Here is a 26,749-nt window from a genome sequence, read left to right on the forward strand (position 1 = left end):
TCTTTCTGAAGTATTTTGGCGCCCTTTTGTCTCGATATTCAACACACCCTGTGTTTGTTAGCATTGTATGACATGCATCTTGTCTAAAATTTATCTTTTGTGATTACTGATGATTTAATGGCGCGAGGGCATTTGAGGCCACTGAGCGCTAGAAATTGACATGGGATGATCTCCGAACGACACATTTCTGTCAAGTGATGGGAATTAGAGGACTACGAGTGACATTGATAACATTAAAAAACGCGCACAATACAATGCGCGCAAAATTATGACAAAAAAAGTTAATTGGGACGATAGCATAAAGTTTCACACTAGAGTTGAAGTCTGTCAATTGAATTAGTCGAAACGCTGCAAAAAAGTTTAGGATTCAGTGGAACGCAGTGACTGTTACCGACTTATGATTCTCATACATTTGGTAGGCTTCATAACACGTAACCTCCATACTGGCGTAGCCAAGGCCCCAAGGCAATGTAAGTAAATAAACAAATGAACAGATAATCTGATGCGGAAATAGATAACAGATGTCCTTTGTAATAACGAATCGGATTAGATGTACAACGAAGTACTGTGCCGCGAAAAGTACTAGTGGGGGGGGGGCTGGAAATTTGTAAGCGCAAGACTGCCTCAGTTGAAGCAGGTGAGTGCTAATTGGATATCAATTTGTAGCTAGACATCTGTCCTGCGATGGAGGCAGCCGAGCTGACGAAGGCATCAGGATTGTATTTGCAAACAGGAAGAAAGAACACCTCTCAACGAACGCTGGTTTTCCCCAGACACACTTCGCAGCAGTCTTCGTGAAAACTCCCGACGACCAACCTGCTCAGCCAACTATCGGAACAGGGGACAGGAATTCGTCACAGTTCACCCGCTGTGCCAAGGCAGTATAGCGTATCTATTTCCGAGCCGCCGATCGCGCTTCATTAACCAGCTTCGTTAATTGGGTCAACCGGAACACGTCACAGCTAGCTCAGGGAACAATGCAAACGGACAAAGGGAAGATTGCGACGCCTGACACATCGGGGAGCGCCGATTATTTCTTATCATAGGCCAGAGGTTTTACGCCACTGCTACCGAATCACAATGGAAGGAGCTTATTGGCATATATCACAGAACAGGAAGCACGCTAGATAATGCCCAGCAGAGTATTATCGCCACAAGTTCATCGCGACATAAAATGCCACAACGTAGCGTTCTTCACGATAACGCGAATCCTGGTCCCATGACCGGACTGGTCCTATGTGTTTGGTTCTGCGATGAATCACGATTGTGAGTCATAACAAAAAGTATTAACAATGAATCATCACCGCTACTTAATGACAACTAAACAGGCGCCCAACTAGGCTCTTCGAGCTGCTTGGAATGCATCTGAGCAGGCACCGCGCTTACAAAGCGACCGCTGTAGAACGCCACAGACAGCTGCGCAGGCGAGTTCTCGAGCGAATACCCCTCCCCCATCGCAAGAAGCTGTCGGCGACGTCATTCGCATAACGCACAATACTCCGCTCGGCCTAACAAATTCCGCGAACCGGAGCGCCTACACGCGTCGAAGCTAGAACTGGCAGCGCCGGGCCACAGCCGGAAATGGACGCAGAAAAAAAAGGGGGTGCACACTTGTCGTTTACCTTGGAAGATTTCTCCTTCATCAACGAGTGCAACTTCGTACTCCCGCCGTTCGCCGAAGAGTTGCCACCGCCTCGGTCTGTGTGCTTCGATGAACGACGGCGAAGTCAGTGCAACGGCCCTGGCATGCTGTCTCCTTTCAATCCGTGCAAACAATCACCAAGGGAAACGCACAACACAAACGCTGGTTTGGTCGACGCGTTGGTCAGCCGCCGCCAACTCCGACGCAGTCGGCGACACAAGCACACGGAACCCACAAACTTGGGCACGCGGTAACGGCAGCACAACACGCGAGCCGCCGAGTCTGCATGAGCGAGCGAGAGCAGCAGGTACGCGCCGACCACGCGGCGTGGCGCTACTGTCGAGCGAAAAAAAAAAAATAAAGCGGCCAGGTAGGTCACATGGCAGGCGTACGTCACGCCCGGAGAAGCCGTCGTCTGCGGCGCGCGCAGACGACGCGCCGCGCGAAAGACGAAACCGTCTGCGTCGATGCACAAACCTTCCTAAACAAACACTTATCAGTTTGCATCGAACGTGCAATGGAAAACAACAAAATGGAAGATCGGGTGATAAAAACGTCACATGTAAGGACAGGTCCGCTTGCTTCGACCTGATTGGGTTACCTCATCTGAATGAACTCATTTTTAGCCATTAGCGATTCTCGTCTCTTACGTAAACACATTTAAAGCACCGGAACAAAGTAGGACAAGCCATATACGCCACCGGTACTGAATGGTTGGCAATACGGGTCGACGACACGTCAGATGAAAATCGAACTGAGGGTCGAACAACGCAAAAAAAAAACGAAAAATGAAAACTGATTTTTGCGGAACGGAAATGACGCAGTAACTGTCTCACATATCTCGGCGGACACCAGAACTGCGCCGCAAGGAAGGGGTCGCTAGGCCTTGGCGCTAAACGCAGAAACAATCACAGGCACCTCTCATAAGGAATGCATCGCTCTATAGGTTACACCTAAATCCCGTCCCACAGGGAAATTTCCTCTCTTCGGGCGTCGTCTGTCTAAATAAAGTTAAACGGGAGGAATTCTTTCGCCACTTAGCAAATTTATGTGCCGACTGCAGCAGAAAAAACACTTCGTCAAAAATTGATTTTAAACGTTTCGCTGGCTGCATCGAAGAAAAAAAAAATGCTCACAAAGCGAGGTTCGGTTTCCTCGCATGCGAAAGCCGAGTTCGCACGGCGCGTCGGGGGTGGAGTCAGGAAAATCAAAAGAGCACATAAGACGTGCTGGTGAGATCTGTACCGGTGAACAGGACGTACACACCGGGGAAAAGAAAAAGTCGAACCAGATCCGATCGATAACCAACCGGTGCACCCCCTCTCTAAATATTCAACGACTTCTCCACCCACGTATACGAATTTCAGTTTTCTTTCCCGGAACGACAGGAAGGTCCTTCGAGATTGCGGACTGTCGAGAATAGAGAGAAGGATGGAAAAAAAAACAAGAATCACGGCGGTCGGACGACGTGCCTGATTGCTTCCACCTTTTTTTTTTTTTTGCGCCTTACGAGACGGCCGACTAGAAGCTAAACGTCAAGAGTTTCGTTACATCTCTCCACAATGAGCTAGAGACAACGCAGAGGATGCTGAGGTGTGTTAGGCGCCGGGCTAAATTAACTATTTTAAATAGAGACACAGAAAAGACATGCAAACAAGCAGACAGCTAACAACCCTAACGCTAATTGTGTAGTGATGTCCGTCTGTGGCATCGCCGCGTTTTTTATTCGTGTTAGCTCACCATGTTTTTGATGTTAACTCACCGATGACGTCTATGATTTTTATTCTGCACAAATATTGTACAAGAAATAAGACACGAGCGTGCGTAATGGCCTAATGTGGACAAATCGGCCGAGCAAGCCGCAATATTCAGTTGAACTTACGCCATCAGTTCTGTCTGTGGTGGCCCTTGACCGCCTGGCTCATAAGTAGCACCATTGTGATGCGGGTTTTTCAGCCATCCGAAAACTAACTCGCAGGATCTTTAATGACTGCCTCACAATTTCTTTAGATTGCAAGCCCCACGGGGCCAGAACTCTTCTGTCGCCCATAAAATTCGCCAAATGGCTGGAAAGAAGTGACGTCATTTCCGGCAAAAGTATCAACAGCTGCTAATGATCGCCAACACACGATGGAATTAAGTGTCACTGGATTTTTTTTTTTCTAACCGGCGACCCTACGCTCAACAAAAGACGCTCGGTTAACTTCTGCCACGGTCAACCTTAAGCTACACCAGTTCCAGAGACAGGCAAAACTACCAACATCCCGGCAATAAATTCTCGCCTAAGACAAGGAAGATATAATTGGGCGGTTCCTGAGAGACGGTCACGCAGAATGACGACTGTGCAAAGTTTCGACCATTGCTTCGCGTCACGATTTTCATAACAAGTAAAAAAAAACCCTTACTGGGCAAGGCTATTCATCAACGACGACAGGTGGAATGTGCGAATGCATAGGCAAGCACATAATTTATGCGCGGGGTTGCGGGAAGTTAATGAAGGCGTTGGTTAAAGAAAAAAAGGGTTTCTCCTCCCACAGTCTAAAGGAGACAGAAGCGAGGCAATGAGAAAACGGGCTCCGTGAAGGGGGGGGGGGGGGGGGGGGTACTTAATGAAACCCGCCAATACTCGACTCGAAGTTCGTTTCCTTTCGACGTAAAACTGGCGAGGCGAAAGTGCGTTCTCTTTTACGTAATTGAAAATACCCACTCTACGTGCGGTTATTAGCTGCAACGCCTGCATCACAGACAGCAAATATTTGCATGCATCTTCCAATAAGCTTTGCGCATAAGGCGTGAGGTTATTCGGGGCCGGCTTGACATCAGTAAGCCTCTGGAGAAGGTGGCGAGAAGTGGGGTGTGGATGGAAGGGAGGAGGAAAGTTACGAAACAGTGGCGGCCTCAGTCTCACCCGTCCGTGTTTACCGACATCTCGCAGTTCACAGTGACGCAAGTTTCGCTTCCGGAACCCAATCGCGGCCTGGGACGCTGTCCGACACGGCCGTCCGAAGGCGCGCCGGCCGTCACAGCTGACGGGACACCGCGCTGCTGCTGCTGCCGCGGAGAGGAGGAGGAGATAACAGACAGGGAAAGAGGGAGAGGGTAAGGAGCTCAACTTCGATCGGAAACAATGGCACCGCTCTCTCCCACGCCATCGCCCGGCGGGGACTTCGAGCGGCACAATCGAACGGGGTGAGGGCGAGGAGGGAGTCAATCAGGGAGAAGATGGGGGAGAGGAGGAGGAGCAGTCTTCGCGGTATGTCTCGGAGGGGGGAGCAGGAGACGTCGTGGAGTACGAAGTAGCCCTCGGAGCAGCAGCTGCTGCACGCGCGCAGCGGGGTTCAACAACCCTGGGGCCACCGCACCCTCTCTCCCCGAAGTCGTCGACGACAACCGCCCATTGGGACACACAGGCAAAGAGAGGAGGTTGACGCGCGCTCATTCATTTGAGTCAAGCGGGGCACGAGCAGCACGGCATCACGCAAGACGGCCGGCCGCACGACAGCGGTGTGCATGTGGTCCCAGGGTGAAAACTCGGAAGTGGCGCCGAGGCAGCGCTCCCGAATGTCTCGTCACGGATCGAGCTGGGGAGGCTGCGATAAGATAGCTCCACTAGACAAGGAAGATGCGCTAACGTGATCCCATGCCACTGCGAAAGTGTAGCGGGCGTCCGGTTAATCGAATACACGCCTGCGCTAATACGTCTTCGCTCCTCGTGGACGTGTACATAGGTACAGGTGCCCGCAAACGTTTTCGGGAACGCCGAAATCACGAAAAACGTCGATTTCCTCACTGCCTAGGAGCACAACCAGGCAATAATAATAATTGGTTTTGGGGGGGGGGGGGGGGGGGGGAAGGAAATGGCGCAGTATCTGTCTCATATCGTTGGACACCTGAACCGCGCCGTAAGGGAAGGGTAAAGTAGGGAGTGAAAGAAGAAAGGAAGAGAGAGGTGCCGTAGTGGAGGGCTCCGGAATAATTTCGACCACCTGGGGATCTTTAACGTGCACTGACATCGCACAGCACACGGGCGCCTTAGCGTTTTTCCTCCATAAAAACGCAGCCGCCGCGGTCGGGTTCGAACCCGGGAACTCCGGATCAGTAGTCGAGCGCCCTAACCACTGAGCCACCGCGGCGGGGCCAACCAGGCAATGACGGATGTATTGTGCAGATCGCGTCATGAACTATAAAGCAAACCGTTCAGTTCACGGCTTCATGCCTACGCTGCGAAGCAATTAGGCATGCTGGCAATTTTCGTGTTCCACGTCGCAGCCACCATACTACGGAGCACGCTTTGGCGATTAGCACTCCTGTTACACGGGCATCACAAAGCCCTTTGAGAATCAGGCCTTTACATTCAAAGGCGCATACTTATTCCGGGTTTGTCAGTGCGCGACTTGGAGCCGAAGGCGTCCGCCCGGGGCCTTTACGGCACAAAGGAGCGGCCTTTCATAGTACCTTATTGTTCATGCATCAGTAGTGACTCTATAGGACCTGTAATCGCAGCGCCATCCAGCGTAGAAAACTTAAAGCACAGAAGAAAAAAAAAACGAAGCTGATATGGTTGAAGGCATCTGGCAAATACAAAGGTTTGTCTTGTTTCTGCTTTTTCGATAGGTGTTTATATTTGATGTTCAGATATCAAGAAACTAAAAATGTTGCAGACACACTGAGTGGCCATCGTGGCCAAGGCAATAAACAAAATCTGCTGCTGGTGACAAGAGGAGCTGTCGGTAGTTCTTTTATGGGAGAAGTTAGGTGACGTAAATTTAAAAACTCAAGAAATACATAACTTTTCATTTCAGTCACCTCAGGCACAACGACGGGTGGTAAAGCTCAACGACTGCTTCGCATTTTGGGCTGCACCGTGCAGCCGCATCGATGCTCCTTTGAGGTTTTTGTTCCTTTGATGAAAAGAGGCGTCTTTGCTGAAATGCATTCGAGGAGTCCGTGTGACAGGGGTATAAACTGGTCTCACACCCTTACTAGCAAATATTACAGGGTACTGAATACATACGCCCCCAAATGCCGCAGGCACGTTCACGTATAAACCCGAGAAACCACTCGTATACTTGTTTTTCCGAAAGAGTGAAAAAGTTTAAAAGCCGAAACGCGCTCCATTTCCCGGTCAGTCCTGCGACTTCCAACGTATGCCCTGCCCTCAAGGAGAAAGCCCTCTCAACGCCGGGAAAGTTGTCAAGGACGCAGCCCTGGCCGCACCAATAACAGTTCTTGCTGCATCCGTTGACAGTGGTGGTCCTACACCTGTCCGGTCACCTGTCTACGAAAGCATACCGCGCCACGCGTATCATCAGCCGCCGCAATCGTCCGCCACTGACAGTGGCCACCCGTGATTACACATCTGTACGAGGCGTCACCTCTGTGGTTCCGCAAAACACATGGGTCGATGCAAGATCGCGCACACGACAACGCAAAGCTACAAATCACGCCCTGCCGCCGAGTGCCGTGTCCGGATTTCCTGCATTTTTCCCGTCACGCTATCACGATAAACCGTGGCGCTGAGAAACGGCAGTGGGAACTGAAACAAACATTTTTTTCCGCTCCAAGAAACAGATTACAGTGTTTTAAATGCTACGAAGCGGTTTTTCACTGAAATGAGGCGACGTAAGCCAGAAAACGCACAAAAAAAGAAACGCACGTGTCGCCATCCATCGGCAGTTATCGCAACCAAACTGCGGTGACGCTGAAACAGTTTGCTGCGCGCGGTTCATTGAGGCCATACTACAACGCCATTCACTTTAAAGCCTTGATCACGGAGTCTTCTTGGCGTCACGAGTTTGAGCCGAGTTCCGGGAAAAAAAGTTAATCCGATTTCCTCTGCACAAAATGAGTCTGTGCTGTTAATCTATTTATAAATACTGCCGTCTCAACATGGCAAGATGTGCACGTTATGAGTGCCAGTTGCTGCTGACTGGGGATGCACTGATTTCTCAAATTTTACCAGCGCTATCAATATTTTGATACTGGGTTTTGAATGTGGGTACATTATAACTGGCATGATATCGAGGTGTATATAGTGTTTATTTTATTCTTTCAGAGTTAAGGCATTAAAAGAGTTAAGTCAGCAAGGTTGACCCATTGGGGGCTTTCATCTCGTAGTCTTCCACTACTTCTACATATACCTCTATTCATATACTGTTATTATATACACTTCTGAATATAATTCACTCATACTCACCTATTCACTGATGATTGGGTTATTTTTAGAGAAATAGCCAACGCTAACGAAATTACATTACTTCAGTCAGACCTCACCACAATAAGAAACTAGTCCGAGGAACGGTTAATGCAGCTAAATACCAACAAATACAAAGTCATGTGTGTATCTAGAAAAACTTTCACCCGACCTCACTAGTGCATCGATAGCATTTCTTTGGAATCAATCTCGTCATAAATACTTCTAACCTTAACAGGTCTATTCATACCGAGAACATAATTAGAAATGCTAATCGCATGATAGACTACTTACGTTGCAACTGTTTAAATGTTCCTGATTTGAAACTATTGCGTTATAAAAGAATGATACAATCTAAACTCGAGTATGCAACATCGGTATGGGGCCCTACTCATGACAACTTAATGATCTCGGGATGGTGCACAATAATTACGTTTTATCTTTGCTAACTGCAACCTCACGGCGAGTATAGCTGCTATGAAGTCTAATCTCTGCCTCCCATCGCTGACATCGCGTAGAAAAGTGTTTCGTATCGCCCTGTTCCACAAGCTGTACCATCATCCCGCTCTACGTGCACGATCACCTCATCCGCCCGCCAATATCTGCACCCCGCCGCATTGATCATAATCACAAAGTCGGAATTGTGTCTTGCAACACGAAATGCTTCTCACCGTCATTCCTGCCGCAAACCTCACGTGACAGGAACCACCTTCCTGCTGAAGTTGCTGGCATTATAAATCAGGAGCAGTTCCGCGTAGCACTAGCTAACATTGTATAATCATATGCTATTTAACATTCGTGTAATCAACCGTATTTTTTCTCTCCGTTTTTGTATATTCGCCACTCCCCCTCTATAACGTCACTGGCCCTGCGGGGTAATGGAAATAAATAAAAAAATACCAGTCCACTACACCAAAATGTAATCATCTGTGAAAAAAATTCGACTGGTCCCGTTCCGAACAACTTCCCTCCGCAGTATCTCCAACGGTGCACCCAACAGAGAACTCGCCTGGAAGCCCTAATTACACCGCGGCACTTAAATTACAAAATTTAAAGCAAGACATAATGGACCATTCGGCACAAATGGAGCGCGAATCGTGCAATATTCTCCGCTAGGAAAAAAACGCGTACCAATTCTGGAAGTGGTAAGGGAATGCGTCTACTTAGGCCAGGTATATGACCGCTGATCCGGATCATGAGAGGAAAATAAGTATAAGAATAAGAATGGGGTGGAGCGCATAAGGCAGGTTCTCTCAGACCATGAATGGCAGTTAACCAATATCCCTCAAGATAAAAGTGTACAGCAGCTGTATCTTACCCGTACTCACCTACGGGGCAGAAACGTGGAGGCTAACGAAAAGGGTGTCACCGCAGCGAGCCATGAAGAGAAAAATGATAGGTGTAACGTTAAGAGACCGGGAGCGGCCAGAGTGGTTGAGAGAAAAAACGCGGGTTAATGACGTCCTAGTCGAAATCAAGAGGAGGATTGGGCTTGGGCAGGGCATGTAATGCGAAGGGAAGATAACCACTGGTCCTTAAGGGTAACGGAGTGGATTCCAAGACAAGGCAAGCGTAGCAGGGGGAGGCAGAAGGTTAGGTGGGCGGATGAGATTAATATCCTTGACACACGGGCACCGCAAAGGGCTTTGACAATCAGGTCCTTATATCCGAAGGCGTAAGGAGTGCAGCTACACGGCACAAATGTTGCGCTTCTGCCGCTAGGGGCCTTGGAGGCGAAGGCGCTCGTCAGAGACCCTTGGAGTCCAAAGGCGCGACCTTCGGGAACCTCCGATCGCAATGCCATCCAACGTCGAAAAGTAAAAGCAATAAAAAATAGATACAGCCAACGAATAAATACGAAAGGTGTATCTGGCTTTGCTTTTTGTACGGGTGTTTTTATTTTATGTCCAGATTTAAAGACAGTGAAAGTGTTGCAGCAACACCGGGTGCCCCTGGTCGCCAAGGCAATACACAAAGCCTGCTGCTGCTGATGACAGTAGCTGTTGCAGTACTTTTAAGGAAGCCAGCCGCCGCGGTGGCTCAGTAGTTAAGGCACTCGGCTGCTGATCCGAAAGACGCGGGTTCGATCACGACTGCGACGGTCGAATTTCGATGGAGGCGAAATGCTAGAGGCCCGTGTACTGTGCGATGTTAGTGCACGCTAAAGAACCCCAGGTGGTCGAAATTTCCGGAGCCCTTCACTACGGCGTCCCTCATAGCCGGAGTTGCTTTGGGAAGTTAACCCCCATAAACCATAAACATTTAAGGAAGCAATCAGAATTTTTAAAAACTTGTCTGAGCTCAACGAATGAACAGAATACCCCACTTTAATTTTAAAGCACTCACTTCAGCCGCCTCGAGCCCACCAGCGTGTGCTAAGCCTGAACGACTGTTTCACCTCTGGGCTGTACCGTGCAGCTGCGTCGCTGCACGGTGCAAAAAAAAGCTCCTTTGCTGGAAAGGCCTTCGAGGAATGCAGTGTGACAGGGGTAAGTTTGCAGTAATACGGTGGCCGCAGCTGGCAAAGGAAAGGGGTAATTGGAGAGACGCGGGAGAGGCCTTTGCCCTGCAGTGGGCGTAGTCAGCATGATGACGGATACTCCAATCTGAGCCCCACCTTAGATGTAAGACGGAGGGAATCGACAATGACGCCCATTGTTCACTGCAATTGCGAGACAATCAAGTGTTCGGTAAAACTAGCGCACACAGGCCGGCACCTACACACGGGACGAGATGCATGAAAAAAAGAAATTCTGAGGAACACCAGATTGTTATGAGACTGCAATGCGAAAGCGTTAGCGGATGTTGGTATACATTTCCCGGAAACGATGGCGACGTCACTTCCATTCCGCCAATGGGCGAATTTTTTAGACCGTTGACGCATTTTGGACCCATGCGGCTACAAATGCTACCGCCTTAAAGAAACAGGGACACTTCATGCATCTCATTCGCTGATGGCATTGGACGAACGTGTTTGTCATAGCCCACTTCCCTACTTCGCTCCATACATCGACGGCGAGCGGTGAAACACCAGACTAGCCAAATGCCGCAGTATTTCCTACAGAGAGGTCACATTCAGCTAACGAAGGTCGCATATAAATAACAGCCTGCAAAGTCGGGTTTGCGCAGGTGAACGGTTAGCAACACTCAGAGTAATCGACAGTGCGTTAACTCGGAGGCCGATTTCGTGCCTGAACCTCCTACCCTCTCCGTCAACTGGTTTTATATATATGGTTTATGGGGGTTTAACATCCCAAAGCGACTCAGGCTATGAAAGACGCCGTAGTGAAGGGCTCTGGAAATTTCCACCGCCTGGTAACGTGCACTGACATCGCACAGTACACGGGCCTCTCGCATTTTGCCTCCATCGAAATTCGACCGCCGCGGCCGGGATCGAAGCCGCGTCTTTCGGGCCAGCAGCCGAGCGCCGTAACCACTCAGCCACCACGGCGGCTGATCCTCTCCGTCAACTCTTTTTTTATTTGTTTGCTTAGCAAATCACTAACTTTCACTAGATGAACATCCGAAGAAATAAAAAAAAACGCGAAACCGCGCAAAGTTGAAGCCGACAATAGGAATGGCCCCCACCCCACTTATCAAAGCTAAATCCCGTTGTACACAGCGGCGAAGACTGAGACGTTTATTACTTTTGTTTACTTTCTGCACAGCCACAGTGTAAAAGTAGAGCTGCTACTCGAAAGCTCTGAGAGCATTACGGGGTCCCGTACACCAGGAAGACTACGGGAAGTTTTAACACCCATCGGTGCGGTAGATAAGCTAACATCGATAACAACGGCCGTGCTGCGGACCGGGCTAGACAAGGAAGGCAACGGTAGCAAGGGCGACGCGTTAGCACGTTACCGCTCACTTCATAATCTGACGAGGCATCGCCGCACGTGCGAGATCAGTACGACGCAAAGATTAAGAGAAATATGCACACCTTTGTTTGCAAAAGTGGCGATTCTTTTCAGGCGCTGAAGGCAATCAGTCCGTGAACTGATGGATGCCTTCTACATGCGCATATAATCCAGTAAAAATGTGTCAGCATTCGGTGGCTTTGACTGATAGAGAATCCTAGTTTTTAGCGCCTGCATTGCGTTATCAGGGAAATAACTGAGCTGTGCCGCTGATGTTCCTTTTTTGCTTCTACATGGTTGGCGAATTCTTCTGGTGATGATTGCTGCTTTACAGTTCTTTTTCTTTGTTCAGTTCTCATGATGATTATCGATTCTTATGGCGCAAGGGCATCTATGGCCAAAGAGAGCCATGGCACAAGGTATTTTCGGCTTCTCAGGGTGGAGTCAAAGACCCATTTCCCAAGCATATTTCACCCCAAAATAAGTCGATCACCAGACCAGGGGAAAGCTTGTGCCCATTGTATAACCGGTGGGTACCCGGCGGCACTGGGTATCGAGCCCCGCACCTCCCGCATGCGAGGCGGATGCTCAACCACTTGGCCACCGCTGCGGTGCCGCTTTGTTCAGTTCTTTGATGGTTGTTGTCTAATAATACCTGCATACTTTGGGGAATAAATTTTAGAGCGAAACGCTCTACTCCTCCCATGCTGAGCCTGAAGGTCAACTGCGCTGCTTTTCCAGAAAACCATGTACCAACACGCCCAACTCGCCGCATTAGTCAACTGGCTCTTAGATTTGACCTCTAACGGGAGGTGCGCCGCATGTGCAAAATCGCGCGTGGCAGGTTGCGCTGGCTGCTGCTATCGGCCACACCTCCTCGCCGGTTGTGGCATGTGAGGTGTCACGTGATTCGCTCTTGCGCTTGGCAGTCACGTCCGCGGCTGCGCCGACCGCCGCTCTGGACGCTCTCTTGCACTTGTGGCACGTGACGCACCATGTGATTTGCTCTCGCTGAAGTCTTCAGAATCAGAATCATGTTTATTTATACAAGAAGGAAATACAGCCCGGATAAATGCATACAGAAGGAGGTCCCGCAGTCAGCGACTGTACTGGGATCTAATAAAGATGAACCAAAGCTAAGTCCGGTGTCTAACGATGCTTAAAGAGATGTCGCTCTATATATCCTGGCTCAAATGAGTTGAGCCACAGCCACTTTTGTTTTTACTTTTGTTGGTTGGCGAATTTTTGTGACGATTACCGCTTTACAGTTCTGTTTTATTTGTTCAGTCTTTTCATGGTTTTCTATTCACAGCTGCGCTTTCAGGAATAAATTTCAAGTCGAGAGCGCTCGTCCTTGAGTGGTTCTTCGTCCTGTCGTCGTATTTACGCGCTTTTTGCACCATCAGTTACCTAACCTGGTAGTACGGTTTATGGTATATGGGGGTTTAATGTCCCAAAGCGACTCAGGCTATGAGGCACGCCGTAGTGAAGGGCTCCGGAAATTTCGACCACCTGGGGATCTTTACGTGCACTGACATCGCACAGCACACGGGCCTCTAGAATTTCGTCTCCATCGAATTCGACCGCCGCGGCCGGGATCGAACCCGCGTGTTTCGGGCCAGCAGCCGAGCGCCATAACCACTCGGCCACCGCTGCGGCGCTACAACAGGTAGTACCGGCTGTCCGCCTGTGCTAAAACTCCCTTATACCTTCCGATCGTGCATACGCGCATGCCAAAAACGCCACCTCTGAACTGATGGGAACCCGGTTCCACTACCGCTACCGCCGCGCATGCTGGCGCCGGTTTCGCGCAACAGTCCAGCGAGAAACATGGCGACGCCAGGAAGGAAGCGCTCGTTGGAGAGGTCTGTTGGTGCGAGCCTCGCGAAAACAGCGAGAGGCTGAAAAAATTGCAGGGGAATTTAAGCTCCGCCTTAAGGGAATGACGCGATAGCGTAATGGGTTAATTCCCATATATATGGCAGGAATTGGTCATTCTCTGCTTTACAATCAAAGATCCCTGGGAATCCTCATGCCATTCCTGTCGCAGTGGTGCGGCGGTTAACCCATAAGCCACTGCGCTGCAGTGGCAGGTGCTGCCACCAATGGGCCAATCATTAACTTCCACCTGCCAAGGGGGACAGGTTGCGATGACACCGCACGGTCACGTGACCTAGGTGGCTCATTCACCTCCCAGGTTACATCTCTTCAGACTTTCGTGGATTTCTCGCTCACGGACGCCGACGGCGACGCCGGATTATCTGAGACACGGGCTGCTTATATAACGCTGAGGCGTTAAAAGCGGTGCCGGCGGAGTTTGTTCCCGCCCCGATCGACTATCAACTGTGGCCATTAAAAGGAACGGTCCATTAATTGTTCACACTGGATGGCATGTCGTCACGGCCAAAGGCTAACAGTGCGCCCGAGAACACCCTACAGAGTATAGCAAAGCTTCCACATCGCTCAGGACATATACAGCCCGCCCTACGATTGACCGGCAGACCAACAATCGACTCGAGGAACGTGCATTGATGCGCACAGCGAGTCGCTACCACCAGTCAGCGTCCATCAGGCGCACGCTAAATAGCGCCATCTAGTGACAAGACGTCAAAGCACATCAACGCTCGGTTGTACATTTCATCCGTGATTACTGATAACTAGGGTGAGTGCATTGCGAGCCTTTATTTTTGTTCCAAGAAGAAAAACTATGCAAAACCGAAGAAAATTTACGAACTGAATAAAAGCTAGAAAACTGCTTCGCAGCTGTCGGGAAAACACACTGCATTTAGTTAGGCCTAGGAGCTTGAAAATCGCCAAATTATCTGAAAAGCAGGGGCCAGTTATCGCTTATACCGCTACGTGTGGGCAAGAGTAGGCGAAATAAAAGCGAACCGCTACCATTTGAGCGAGCTATTGCGCCGGAGAATCCAGCGGGCGACATGTATTTATTCCGAAGCGGGCGAGGACGGCGCCGCCATCTTGTCAACGTTAACCACGCAAGCGCCGGAACGCAAATCCGCTGGTTAGCGTACGTACGCAAGACGCAGGGCTTGCGTTCTGCGCATGCGCACTACCGTCCCCGCAAACTCCCTTGCGTACGCACAGCTAAAACTGTCTAGTGAAACAGCACAGGCACGGGAAGAGAGAGCATGCATTACTCCACGTCTGAGCAGTAGAAGCCGTTGGTCCGGGAGATACCGTCCCACCTCTGCACATGCGATGAGAGAGAGAGAGAGAAACACGCACATTTAATGTTGATTCGCGACCTCAAAGAAACTACATTGCTGTAACGGACCCTCTTAGCTCGCATTAGCAAGTCAATGAACAGCCTAAGAGCGTCCCGTAGGTGTGGGGTTTAACAGCGCGAACATTCTTTAGAGCGGCCCATAGGCCTCGGCACAGACATCCTAGCAGCACGACAGTAGCAGTGACAAGGCTGGCCCTGGAGCAGTTTATAATATAAAGCGCAAATAATTTTACGTTTGCGCGTAAGTTTCGGTCGCTCATCAAAAGAAAATAATCGCGTGTTTACGCCGGTGTGGGAAGAACTCCGGTGGCATCCTCTTCATTTACGGGCAGGTATACTGCGGCACTTTCTGCCACAGCGACTGAGAGTACCGTTTCCCCCTCAGCCCGCAATTTCATATTACTCAAATTTCTATTTTGCGTTAACGAAAGACTTTACATCTTCGTCGTCTTGGAGGCCTCGAAACTGCAGCGCCATCTGCCGAGAGGTTCCCCAAGCGCGAGCAGAGCTGCTTCATCTCGCGGTCAGCCGGACTCAGACGTTCGGCACTCCTATTCTGCCGCGCCAAAAGCCTTATCAGTGTATAAAGCACCCGAAAACACACCCAAGCATCACGTCAACGGCATGCTGCGCAATGGCAGCATATCGCAGCCACTTCCACTAGGCTATTTCCGTGCACATAAAGTGGCTTCCCACTGTACCTCACGCTGACGCAATCACTTCAAGCAAGAAAGGAAGCTCTCCGCAACCGGAAAGCAGTACAAACAGCTCGACACTCGAGCACCACTGAATGTCTTCTTGAGAAGGGGAGGGGTGAGGGAGGGGGGAGGGGGAGGGGGAGGCGATAAGCGGAGGTGCGGCGACGCCCAACGACCGCCATAAAGAGTCCAAGTATCAACACGTGGCTATCATCAGCGAACGCTGTTCCCGGTGTTACGCGTCGAGACGCGGATTAGGGATGAAATGCACGACGATGAAATGACTCGAGTGTCTATCTCCGCCCATGCCCAATATGATAGCGAACGTGAGCGGTACAAGGCAGGCACCTTGCATGGGTTGCGGGATCACTTGAGCGCCGTCTCCAGCAGCACCAATGCCCATGTCCAATGCCCATGCCCAATGTTTATGCCCATGCCCAATGTTTATGCCCAATGTTTATGCCCAATGTTTATGCCCAATGTTTATGCCCAATGTTTATGCCCAATGTTTATGCCCAATGTTTATGCCCAATGTTTATGCCCAATGTTTATGCCCAATGTTTACGCCCAATGTTTACGCCCAATGTTTACGCCCAATGTGTACGCCCAATGTGTACGCCCAATGTGTACGCCCAATGTGTACGCCCAATGTCCATGCCCAATGTGTACGCCCAACGTCCATGCCCAATGTGCATGCCCAATGTGCATGCCCAATGTGCATGCCCAATGTGCATGCCCAATGTCCATGCCCAATGTCCATGCCCAATGTCCATGTTCAATGTCCATGTTCAATGTCCATGTTCAATGTCCATGTTCAATGTCCAAACGTCTCTATAGCTGCTGGGCTCTAGAGGCAACGCTTGCACTGTAGACGGAGCACGGCAGAAGTGCCACACGCATGCGTGTAATCTACCCCCGAGGCTGAACCAGGCCGAATATCACCGTTTATTGCAAAAGGAGCTTCTTCAGGTAAGAAAAAAATTACGGGCGATTTAGCGTGGTTAGGCCAAATGCATAGCAGGTGCGCTCGCACTTCGGTTTTCACTTCGGTTTCGATTCGGGGCTCGGTTCAAGAGTGTAAAGCGACAGCGGTGTGTTCGGGGTCCATTGCCCACGGATGGAAGTTGATGAAGACGACATCCAAACCTCAGAGTCAGAGACTGCTAATTGATCTTGTCTCCCGTTTTTTCTTTTTTATTTAATTAATATTCGACTTAATTATCACCGAAAGCACGACCATTAGCTTCACCCCAGTTTACCCTCTTCTCTTGGCCCTCCTTACTGAACACTGGCCTATCCCCCGTCGTGGGTACGTGCCATGTCACGAGGACAACAACATTTAAACACTCGGGATGTTTGGCTGCGGCGATTACGTAGTGGTGCAGTGGCCTGCGAAGCTGATCTGTTCGCGCCGAAGCGGTTTCAAAACCCACTCGCGGCCACGGAGTGTTTTGACCACAAAGTATTTTGCATAAATTGCCATAAAGCCTGCTGGCAGGTTACCCACCGTCGTAGGTGGGCCAGCTGCCAGAGGTTTCAAACAAACTTTGACGAAAGCTGACATTGGGGGTATTAGAGCCAGCGCACTGAAACCACTGCCATCAAAATAGCTGTTCCAATCTGTTTTCTTCCCTTGTCCTGAGCTATCGTTATCCAGAGCGTGAAATGCAGAAATACCCGTAGGTTTGTTCTGATACGGCAGTGCGAGGAAGCAGGAGTGATTAAAAGCGTCACAAACACAGGCATCCGGACACCGATGGAAGAAAACTGGTTTACGGAAAGGGTACTCAAGTCCAATTCACACCGTCAGTAAGGTTTCGGAAAAATGGGAAATAACGGCTCCCTGGGCGCCGGCATATTTCTCGCTGGACTGCGTTGTGCGCCCGGCCGCTCACTGCGCCAGACCTCCGTTGGTTGCGTTTTCGCGATGTCGGTTAACTTCCAACAACGAAAATTAAGATTAGGTTTTTGGTTTTGGGGAGTTTAACGTCCCAAAGCAACTGAGGCTATGAGAGACGCCTTAGTGGAGGTCTCCGTAAATTTCGACCACCTGGGGTTCTTTAACGTGCACTGACATCGCACAGCACACGGGCGTCTAGAATTTTGCCTCCATCGAAATTCGACCGCCGCGGCCGGGAGAAAATTAAAGAACTACTAGGTACAGCTGGAAGAAATTTGGCACACTCCACAAAATACGCATGTGCCTTTAAATAGGAAGGTATACTAAGAAAAAATATGCCACATTTTTTTCATTTTTTTAATATTTAGGGCGACGGTACTAGATAACTATCCACTCGAGCTAAAAACCGCTAAGAACGTACCGAGAAATTAACACTGTATTGAAACGCTGCAGCGGCAGCCCTCTTTTTTTTTGTGCAGTAGTTTTCCCTAGACACTGCACGGAAGCAAGTTCAGGTTAAGTCGATCAAAAGTGTAGCGACACTGTCCTCCTCGGCCTTTCGCCACTGCCGGCCGCGCGGGTCGCTACAAAAGTATTGTTTAATTCACTACGTTTTTTTTGCGCACTCTATCTGTACCGGCACTCATTGCTAATAACAACGGATACGGATTAAATGTAGATCTATGTTTCTAAACGGCTAAAACTTGTTTTATGTCATAAACAGGAGGACTATAGCTATTGCGCAAATATTGTGAAAAAAGGCCAATGGCCGCGAAAGCGTACGTGGGCTCGCTCTGTCCCGTTATTCCAAAAACACCGAATCCTGACTATCGCAAACATCGTAGGTAAAAAACTAGCAGTAGTCATATATACACTCAAATCAAACAGAATGCATCATCCTTCTTAGAGAAATATTTTCACAAAGAACACACGTATAATCTCCGGCATACCATTTATAACAGACGGGATTAGTACAAAGTATCAGATTCCTGACTTCTTGAATAAGCCCGCCATGGTTATGAATATCATTACTGACAGTTTCTCAGCTCAAACATTTAAGAAAAAGCATTAACACATATCTTGTGATCACAAAATTTTGTCTATTTCCATCATTTTTTCCGGGTTCTAAGTGGACACCAGATGGTTTTGTTCTGAATGCGTTTTACTGTTCCTGCTTGTTTATTGCCTCTGTATATTGGTACATGTTGCTTATTTTGGCTGTTTGTTTCCCTCGCAATATGACTTAGTTCTGTACGCTATGTTGTCTTAATGTGTTCCTTTTATGTGGTGATTACTGATCGGAAGTTTGTTGAACGATGCGACTGTAACTGTTGTTGAGTGACATGTTTGGGGAGGGGGAAGGGGGGCCGACACTGAGCCAGGCATTAATTTGCCTTTATGTCTGCGTCATGTATATATTGGTTTGTTTATATGGGTTTAACGTCCCAAAGCGACTCAGGCCATGAGAGACGGCCGTAGTGAAGGGCTCCCGAAATTTCGACCACCTGGGGTTCTTTAACGTGCACTGACATCGCACAGCACACGGGCGTCTAGAATTTCGCCTCCATCGAAATTCGTCCGCCGCGGCCGGGATCGAACCCGCGTCTTTCGGGCCAGCAGCCGAGCGCCATAACCACTCAGCCATCGCGGCGCCGTATATTTTTATATATATATATATATATATATATATATATATATATAATATATATATATATATATATATATATATATATATATATATATATATATATATATATACATATACATACATATATATATATATATGTATTTGCCGGATTCAACTTCATGCGAAAACACTGCAAAGCATTAGTTTTGAAAGGGGGCGTCTCATTTTTCTCCGTTCATTGTCATTTTGCACCACGGATCCGGGCAAAATGCGACATTTTGAAATTTTCAACATCAAAATTTTACTGTTCTCCGCCCGAGGTGAGGTCACGTGGCTTAGGTGTACACTGACTGAGCGCGATGACAGGAAGGTTTTAAATTAAAAGTACTCGTTGGCCGATACTTACGAATAATAAAAAGAAAGCATGATCTTCGCGTCTCGTTCTACCCTCACTCTCTCCTATAGAGAGATGTTTTTATTTTATTTTATTTGGAATACTGCCAGTCTCTAGTGGAAACCTTAGCAGGTGGGCATTACATGTGTCATAGCAAAGGATAACATTTCTAAAAGCGGCTGTGCAAAAGACAATTATAAACTAGACAATTCATAGCACAGAAAAAAACTCATAAGAAGTTGACAGATTTGCACAAGTAACTGAAAGAAAAAACATGCTCGTTCGAAAACAAACATTAACATGGGCACAACACATCGTGTAACTCCTCAAAATAGACAAAAAATAATAATAATAATAATTGGTTTTTTGGGGAAAGGAAATGGCGCAGTATCTGTCTCATATATCGTTGGACACCTGAACCACGCCGTAAGGGAAGGGATAAAGGAGGGAGTGAAAGAAGAGAGGAACAAATAGGTCCGTAGTGGAGGGCTCCGGAATAATTTCGACCACCTGGGGATCTTTTTAACGTGCACTGACATCGCACAGCACACGGGCGCCTTAGCGTTTTTCCTCCATAAAAACGCAGCCGCCGCGGTCGGGTTCGAACCCGGGAACTCTGGATCAGTAGTCGAGCGCCCTAACCACTGAGACACCGCGGCGGGGAGAAAACTTTTTCTAACCACTACTCTGGCTTTAAACGCGGCTTCAAGTTCGGTAGAAAATTTTGAAAATGAATCGGTGTTAGTTATGGAAGCGGGGGGGTGGGGGGGGGGGGGGCGACATGCCGCAGTCCTTGCACATCCTACGCCACAATACGCGGTCGCTTTTGATCGAAGACTAAAGAACTGGGCCGGCTCGGCGGAATACCACCGACGCGTCGTCGCCCAACGCAGCCTCCCTACGTCCGCGCGGGGGCGTTCCGTAGGCAGGAGTCCCCGTACCGCAGTTGAGAAACGGAATCGGCTGGAGAGCGCAACACGGGACCACGCGATGTTTACGCACACCTCGTACCGGGGGCCGCCAAGAAAGTGAAACCCACGAGGTCGAAACACTCGCGCCCCAGAAACGCCGAGAGCATCGCCCGGATGAATCACAAGTAAATAAAAAGGAAAGGAAAATGCTTTACGCAGAAACCCGCGCAAAGTGCGAGGGCGCGTAACAAAGGTGAACTGATGATCGTGGTTGCGCAACCAGGTAGGTTATGAATGATGCATAAGCGACTATCATAAGTCTATCATGGGCCAAACGGGGTTAAAAATGTGTTTACCTGTAAATATATAATAAATGGTTTTGGGGGAAAGGAAATGGCGCAGTATCTGTCTCATATATCGTTGGACACCTGTAGTAGTAGTAGTAGTAGTAGTAGTAGTAGTAGTAGTAGTAGTAGTAGTAGTAGTAGTAGTAGTAGTAGTAGTAGTAGTAGTAGTAGTAGAAAACATTTATTCCAAAAAGGTAGGATAGAGAGGCGAAAATACAGATTTTGGTTGGAGTCCTTATTTCAGGACCCCAATGTCCACCGCAGTTGCTCTTGCTTGGGATATCAGCCTTCGCTGCGTCGCCAAGTCAGAGCTGAGCCACGCCGTAAGGGAAGGGATAAAGGAGGGAGTGAAAGAAGAAAGGAAGAAGAGGTGCCGCAGTGGAGGGCTCCGGAATAATTTCGACCACCTGGGGATCGTTAACGTGCACTGACATCGCACCGCTGTGAAGAAGGTGAAAGTTTTCAGAACGTTAAAGAAACACCGAGGAAAACTCCGCCCAATTTCCGTTCTCAGTAGTAACCAATCTTACGGCTCTTTCTGACTATTGGGCCGCCGCAGTGGCTCAGTGGTTATGGCGCTCGGCTGCTGGCCCGAAATACGCGGGTTCGATCCCAGCCGCGGCGGTCGAATTTCGATGGAGGCGAAATTCTAGAGGCCCGTGTACTGTGCAGTATGAGAGCACGTTAAAGAACCCCGGGTAGTCGAAATTTCCGGAGACCTTCACCAAGGCATCCCACATAGCCTGAGTCGCTTTGGGACGTTAAACCCCCTTAAACCATCTTTCTGACTATATTCATGTTTTTTTCCGACCCCAGGAGGCGCTTTTTTTTTTACCGAGAATATCGTGCTTAAAATTGAAGGACTTTCTTAACGACATTCAATTCAAACCGGTGACGTCAAAACCTTATGCTGACGTCACCATATAGTTCACTTGCAAGATCGGTCATTGGGGGCGGTAACAACTGGTCATTTTTTAATTTTTGTTACTCAATTCAAACCGGTGACGTCAAAACCTTATGCTGACGTCACCGTATAGTTCACTTGCAAGATTGGCCACTGGGGCGGTAACAACCGGTCATTTTTTTTTATTTTTGTCACTCAATTCAAACCGGTGACGTCAAAACCTTATGCTGACGTCACCATATAGTTCACTTGCAAAATCGGCCATTAGGGGCGGTAACAACCAGCAATTTTTTTTAATTTTTGTCATCCAATTCAAACCGGTGACGTCAGAACCTTCTGCTGACGTCACCGTAGTTCACTTGCCAGATCGGCCAGTCATGGCGGCAACAGCATTTCATTTTTTTAGTTTTCTTGCCTTTCGTAGTTTACATAAGCTCCGTTTTAAGTGAAGGTGGCGTCCTTGTTTAGAATGCGGTGATCCATCGATAAGCCGTCACCTTCACAAATTCTCCTCAAGGTACCTTTAAGAGATCACTTAGGAGCCCAAGCACCCATGAGAATTCAACAACTGCGTTATCTCCTACCAGCAAATGGCGACAACGGCAACAAGAAAGGTTGCCATTTATAGCGGCTCTCACAATTCACGATGGCGACACAGAATTGGACCACGAATGGCACCGTTTCTTTCATTCGTACCACGTACGGCTACGGCGCAACAGCCGCTGGCATTAGTCGCAAGGCTATGCAGGCCCGCCTGTGCGAATTCAACGTTAAGTGGGGGTGTGAAGGGCTGTCCTCGACACGAAATTCTCTTTCTGGTAACTTTAAAGTCTTGCGCATGAAAATAATAAAATGCGCTTTACTCACGACCAAATCTCCGCACAGTTTAAAAACAGGTTTTACTTGTTTCATGAGCAGGAAACTGTGTGTGTGTGTGTTCAGTACATCCCTTATAAAAATGGTCTGTAGACTCTCTACACACTTTTTATGGACTATTTCCTTCCAATAGACATTTCAATTTGCCTATTCATAGTCTATACACAAAAGTGCATTAAAAGTGCATGCCCATTAATCTACAGATTGTCTGTCGACTGTATATAGGATTTGTATTGTCTATAAGCCAGACGATAGGATTTTCAATAGGAAGTCTGTAGACTTTACGGACGAAAGTCGATGACAGCCTAGATCGTCCAAAGAAATTTTTGTAAGGGGAGGACGGCATAAAAACAACTTCAATATAGCGCTCTTGATGCTGACACTGCTTACATTAAGCCAGGACAGGCTGTAAGAGGTGCAGATTCGTGCCGAATTAATTAGAGTACTTAATCTCTCATTTCCTGCTTTGTTAAATACTCTTCATTCAATCGTTGTGGGGCACGTTTATTTTCTGAATTTTACCTTCGCGAGCTCGTGGAAAACATGTTCTCTCACAAAATCGGACAGTCGGAAAAACCGGCCTAGCCCATGACCGTAGTGATACTCTGAATCGCTTCTGACGAAGGACCTTAGTGTTTGAACCTGACGCTGGTTAGAGCGTACGAGTCTTGAGTCGAACTCGTCACTGCATGGTGAATGAAACACGAACCACCTTTGCAGGTTGAGTTGTTCGAAACTGGGTTTGCCCCCGAATGGGCGCAGCGGGGTTTGCGGAGCCTCCTCCAAGCACACACACCGGGCCGGGGGTGGCTTGTACCCATTTTTACCGGTGGGTGTCCGGCGGTGGGTTGCGAACCAGCCACCTCCCGCAAACGAAGCGGACGCCCAGACCACTAGGCCATTAACGCTTATGCCGACGTGACGATGTAGTTGCAAAATAATTGGAACATGTCACTATTAATTTCCTTCCAAATGTCACACATTAAGCTACTTTCTAAATTCCATCAAGCCGCAACTCACATGCAGCCTATTTCCGAGACAAACCTAGAAACACCTCGGAACACGTAGTCGAAAGCGCGCGACTTCGACTGAAGGTGACCTACGAAAGGATTCGCTCGCTTGGAAAGAAGCACTGCTATTCGCACATCAACCACAAGTTAGTATCGAGGGAATTTCCAGCGGAGAAGCTGATGAAGTTCGCTGTTGCGCCAGTGAATCCCGGGGCAATAAGCTATATTTGCCTGCGCTAAAAACTTCGCGTCAAACGCAGGGAAACAATACCTAAATGGTGGAAATTAATTTTGTGCCACCACCTCTATTTCTGCAGTGCATGGCACATTGTAAATGCGAATACGCTTATAAGGGAGTAAAAAGGAGTATACATGGGAGTGCGCTACATGACAGCCTACACCCCTTTCAGTCTTTTTGCTTATACGGTTAACAGTTTACGGGGGTTTAACGTCCCAAGGCAACTCAGGCTATGAGGGACGCCGTAGTGAAGGGCTCCGGAAATTTCGACCACCTGGGGTTCATTAACGTGCACTGACGTCGCACAGTAAACGGGCCTCTAGGATTTCGCCCTCCATCGAAATTCGACCGTCGCGGCCGGGGTCGAACCCGCGTCCTTTCTGTTTAAAGTGTACCGACCCTAACTACTGCAGACCACGTCTAATTAGCGGCAGGACACGTCGGCGTCCTTGAAGTAATGACGCTTCCGTATTTAGTAGCACTCCAAACGGAAGATCCGGATAAATCCAGGAAGTACTGTTGAGTGTTCATCAATGGGACACTGGACTTTTTAAAATAACTCCATCTAGTTACTGTTTGTTCTCACGCTGAACGACGCCGATGACGACGCCGGCTATTCCGCGACACCAGTTCCTTAACGCGATCGGGTTAAAACTAGCCGACCTCCACAGAACCCGAAAATATTGTAATCGACGGACAAAAACAAAACGCCGCATCGACGAGTGAAATTATTAGAAAGGCGAACAAAACCGAGCGAGTGAGAAAAAAAAAAGGCTTAGGTTACCTGTCGCCAAGGTGGACTTCGCCAGTGTAGGGTGTAGTAACAACAGTGGGCAGCGAGAGGACACAGCCGGCGTGGACACCCGGCAGTACAGCTGAGCTCCGACGCGGGGAGGAGGCGTTGCGAGCACAAAACTTCCAGAGAGCCGGGGTGACGGCGGTGCCTGGGACTCGAGGCGCGAGGGCGTACGCAGAGCATGCACTGACGAGAAACACGCGGCGAGGAGGAGGAGAGGGGGGGGGGGGAACCTGCCCTCCCCCATCACAGACACCTCCCCCGGCAGCACCTGCCTCGGCGGTCAATACGCGGTCCGAGGAAAGCGGAGGGATGTCGCACGGAGGGACGTTCGCTGCACGTGTGTGTGGCATAGGCGGGACACGCAAATTCACTGAGGGGCTGTTCCCACTAAAACTGCACTCCGTGGCCTTTTTGAGGCTCCACTGACGTTCCTCTGGGGCCATCTCGGCTAGAGACTTTAGTTAACATTTAGAGCGAAACAACTATTCCGATAGGTAAACCCCGAGCAAGACATTGCGATGTTTGTGGGAATGTACCAGGTATCTCGGGATGTCTGTGGCTTTGCGCAAAGTGAAATTAATTAAGTAATTAATAAAACAAATTGTACCACGACTGGGATCCGAACTCGCGGCGGCGCGAACAGACCAGCTTCTTAGGCCACTACACGAGAGCACTAAAGGTTGTGGCCGCAGCCGATCATGCCTCGTGTTGCTGTTGATGTTATTATTATTATTATTATTATTATTATTATTATTATTATTATTATTATTATTATTATTATTATTATTATTATTATTATTATTATTATTGATGCTGATGACGATAATGTTGATGATGATAACGCTTTTGATATTGATGACAATGTTGTTGCTGTTGTTGTTGCCTTGGTCACATGGCACATACCCACGACGGAGGATTGGCCAGGGTTCAGTGGGGAGATCCCATAAAATAGGGTAAACTGGTGTCAAGCTAATGATTGTGCCTTGGGTGGAATTTCAGGGCAAGTTAAAAGGAATGGAAGAAACAAAATATCGGGAGAGAATATGCCTCGTGTTAAGCAGCAACACACTCTCGCGCCGTGCACCGTCGTCTTCATCAACTTCCATATGGGGAGCTAAGAGAGAGAGAAACGTTTAATGCATAATGTTTGGGTGGGCCCTCATTCCGGGAGCCCAATTGGCTTCTGCCGCCCCTCCTGCCCGGTTCACCAGCGAAAGCTGGTCCCCCTAATGTGAGCTGGACAGCGCCGCCTCCCTGTCTTCAGTTGTTGGGTTATTGATTCGTGGCACAGCTGGGTTTTTCTGGCATGCCATACCATATGGTCTATTAGCCAGTTCACCGCAGAAGGCGTAATGCAGATAGGACGAATTTGGAAACATATAGCTCAATTTGGCAGGGGTCAGTAAAGTATTCGACTGAAATTCCCTTAAATGACCCCTTGCTCCCTGTTTACATGTGTGCCTAGTTCGACGTATACTTTCCTCGTTAATCTCAAATGTAGGAGTAAATCCCCGTAGCTTAATAGTGCTTCAGAATAATTATGTTCCTGGGTGTGTTGGGGTACCCGGGGTTATAGCGCGCGGCCAGCGGCGTGAGCGCCTTCGTTTCCAACTTCCCCACAGTGCCCTGGAGACAGAATTATGTATTCATCGTCGTCGTTATCGTTCAAGCAATTCTGACTTCGTACGTTTAAAAAATTTAGGCAAAAAATGTAATTTCTTTCTTGTACGTGCAATATGGCTGACGCAAATGTTGTAATCGCTTTTCCTTATTTTCTGTTCTTTACTTGTTTTCGCTTGTGTACGCTTTTATAAATTGATGTAACTGGTGTTTTCGCTCACACGTGCTCTAGTTTTCTCCGAATTCAGTTGTGCGCGCCCAGGAAAGCGTGAGCGTCCCCTCCATTTTTTTTTTGCTCTGGCGCACGTGCCGTTTCTGCAAAAGGGCATACCCTTAAGTTGGTGCAGTCTGAGCTGCTTCACAGGTATGTTATCGAGACCGGGAGACTTTTCTGGATTAAATCTTCTTTCCCTCCACGTTTCTCTCAAAAGTTATTGCTTATTATTACTTTTTTTATTTTAACCCTCACCTCTTTTTGTCTCCTCG

At 48.6% G+C, this 26,749-nt stretch overlaps 1 protein-coding gene across 1 annotated transcript in view; it reads right to left on the reverse strand.

Annotated features, from left to right (window-relative positions):
- The window catches only part of LOC144101668 (rab11 family-interacting protein 4A-like), a gene marked incomplete in the record, with an annotated part of 177,424 nt that overhangs the window by 64,916 nt on the left and 85,759 nt on the right, over positions 1-26,749 (reverse strand). Inside the window, 1 exon segment of the mRNA XM_077634804.1 lies at positions 14,856-14,893. Within this exon segment, the coding sequence (XP_077490930.1) occupies positions 14,856-14,893 (38 nt within the window).

Source organism: Amblyomma americanum, chromosome 8 (genome assembly GCF_052857255.1).
Source record: "Amblyomma americanum isolate KBUSLIRL-KWMA chromosome 8, ASM5285725v1, whole genome shotgun sequence".
Classification (NCBI taxonomy): Eukaryota; Metazoa; Arthropoda; class Arachnida; order Ixodida; family Ixodidae; genus Amblyomma; species Amblyomma americanum.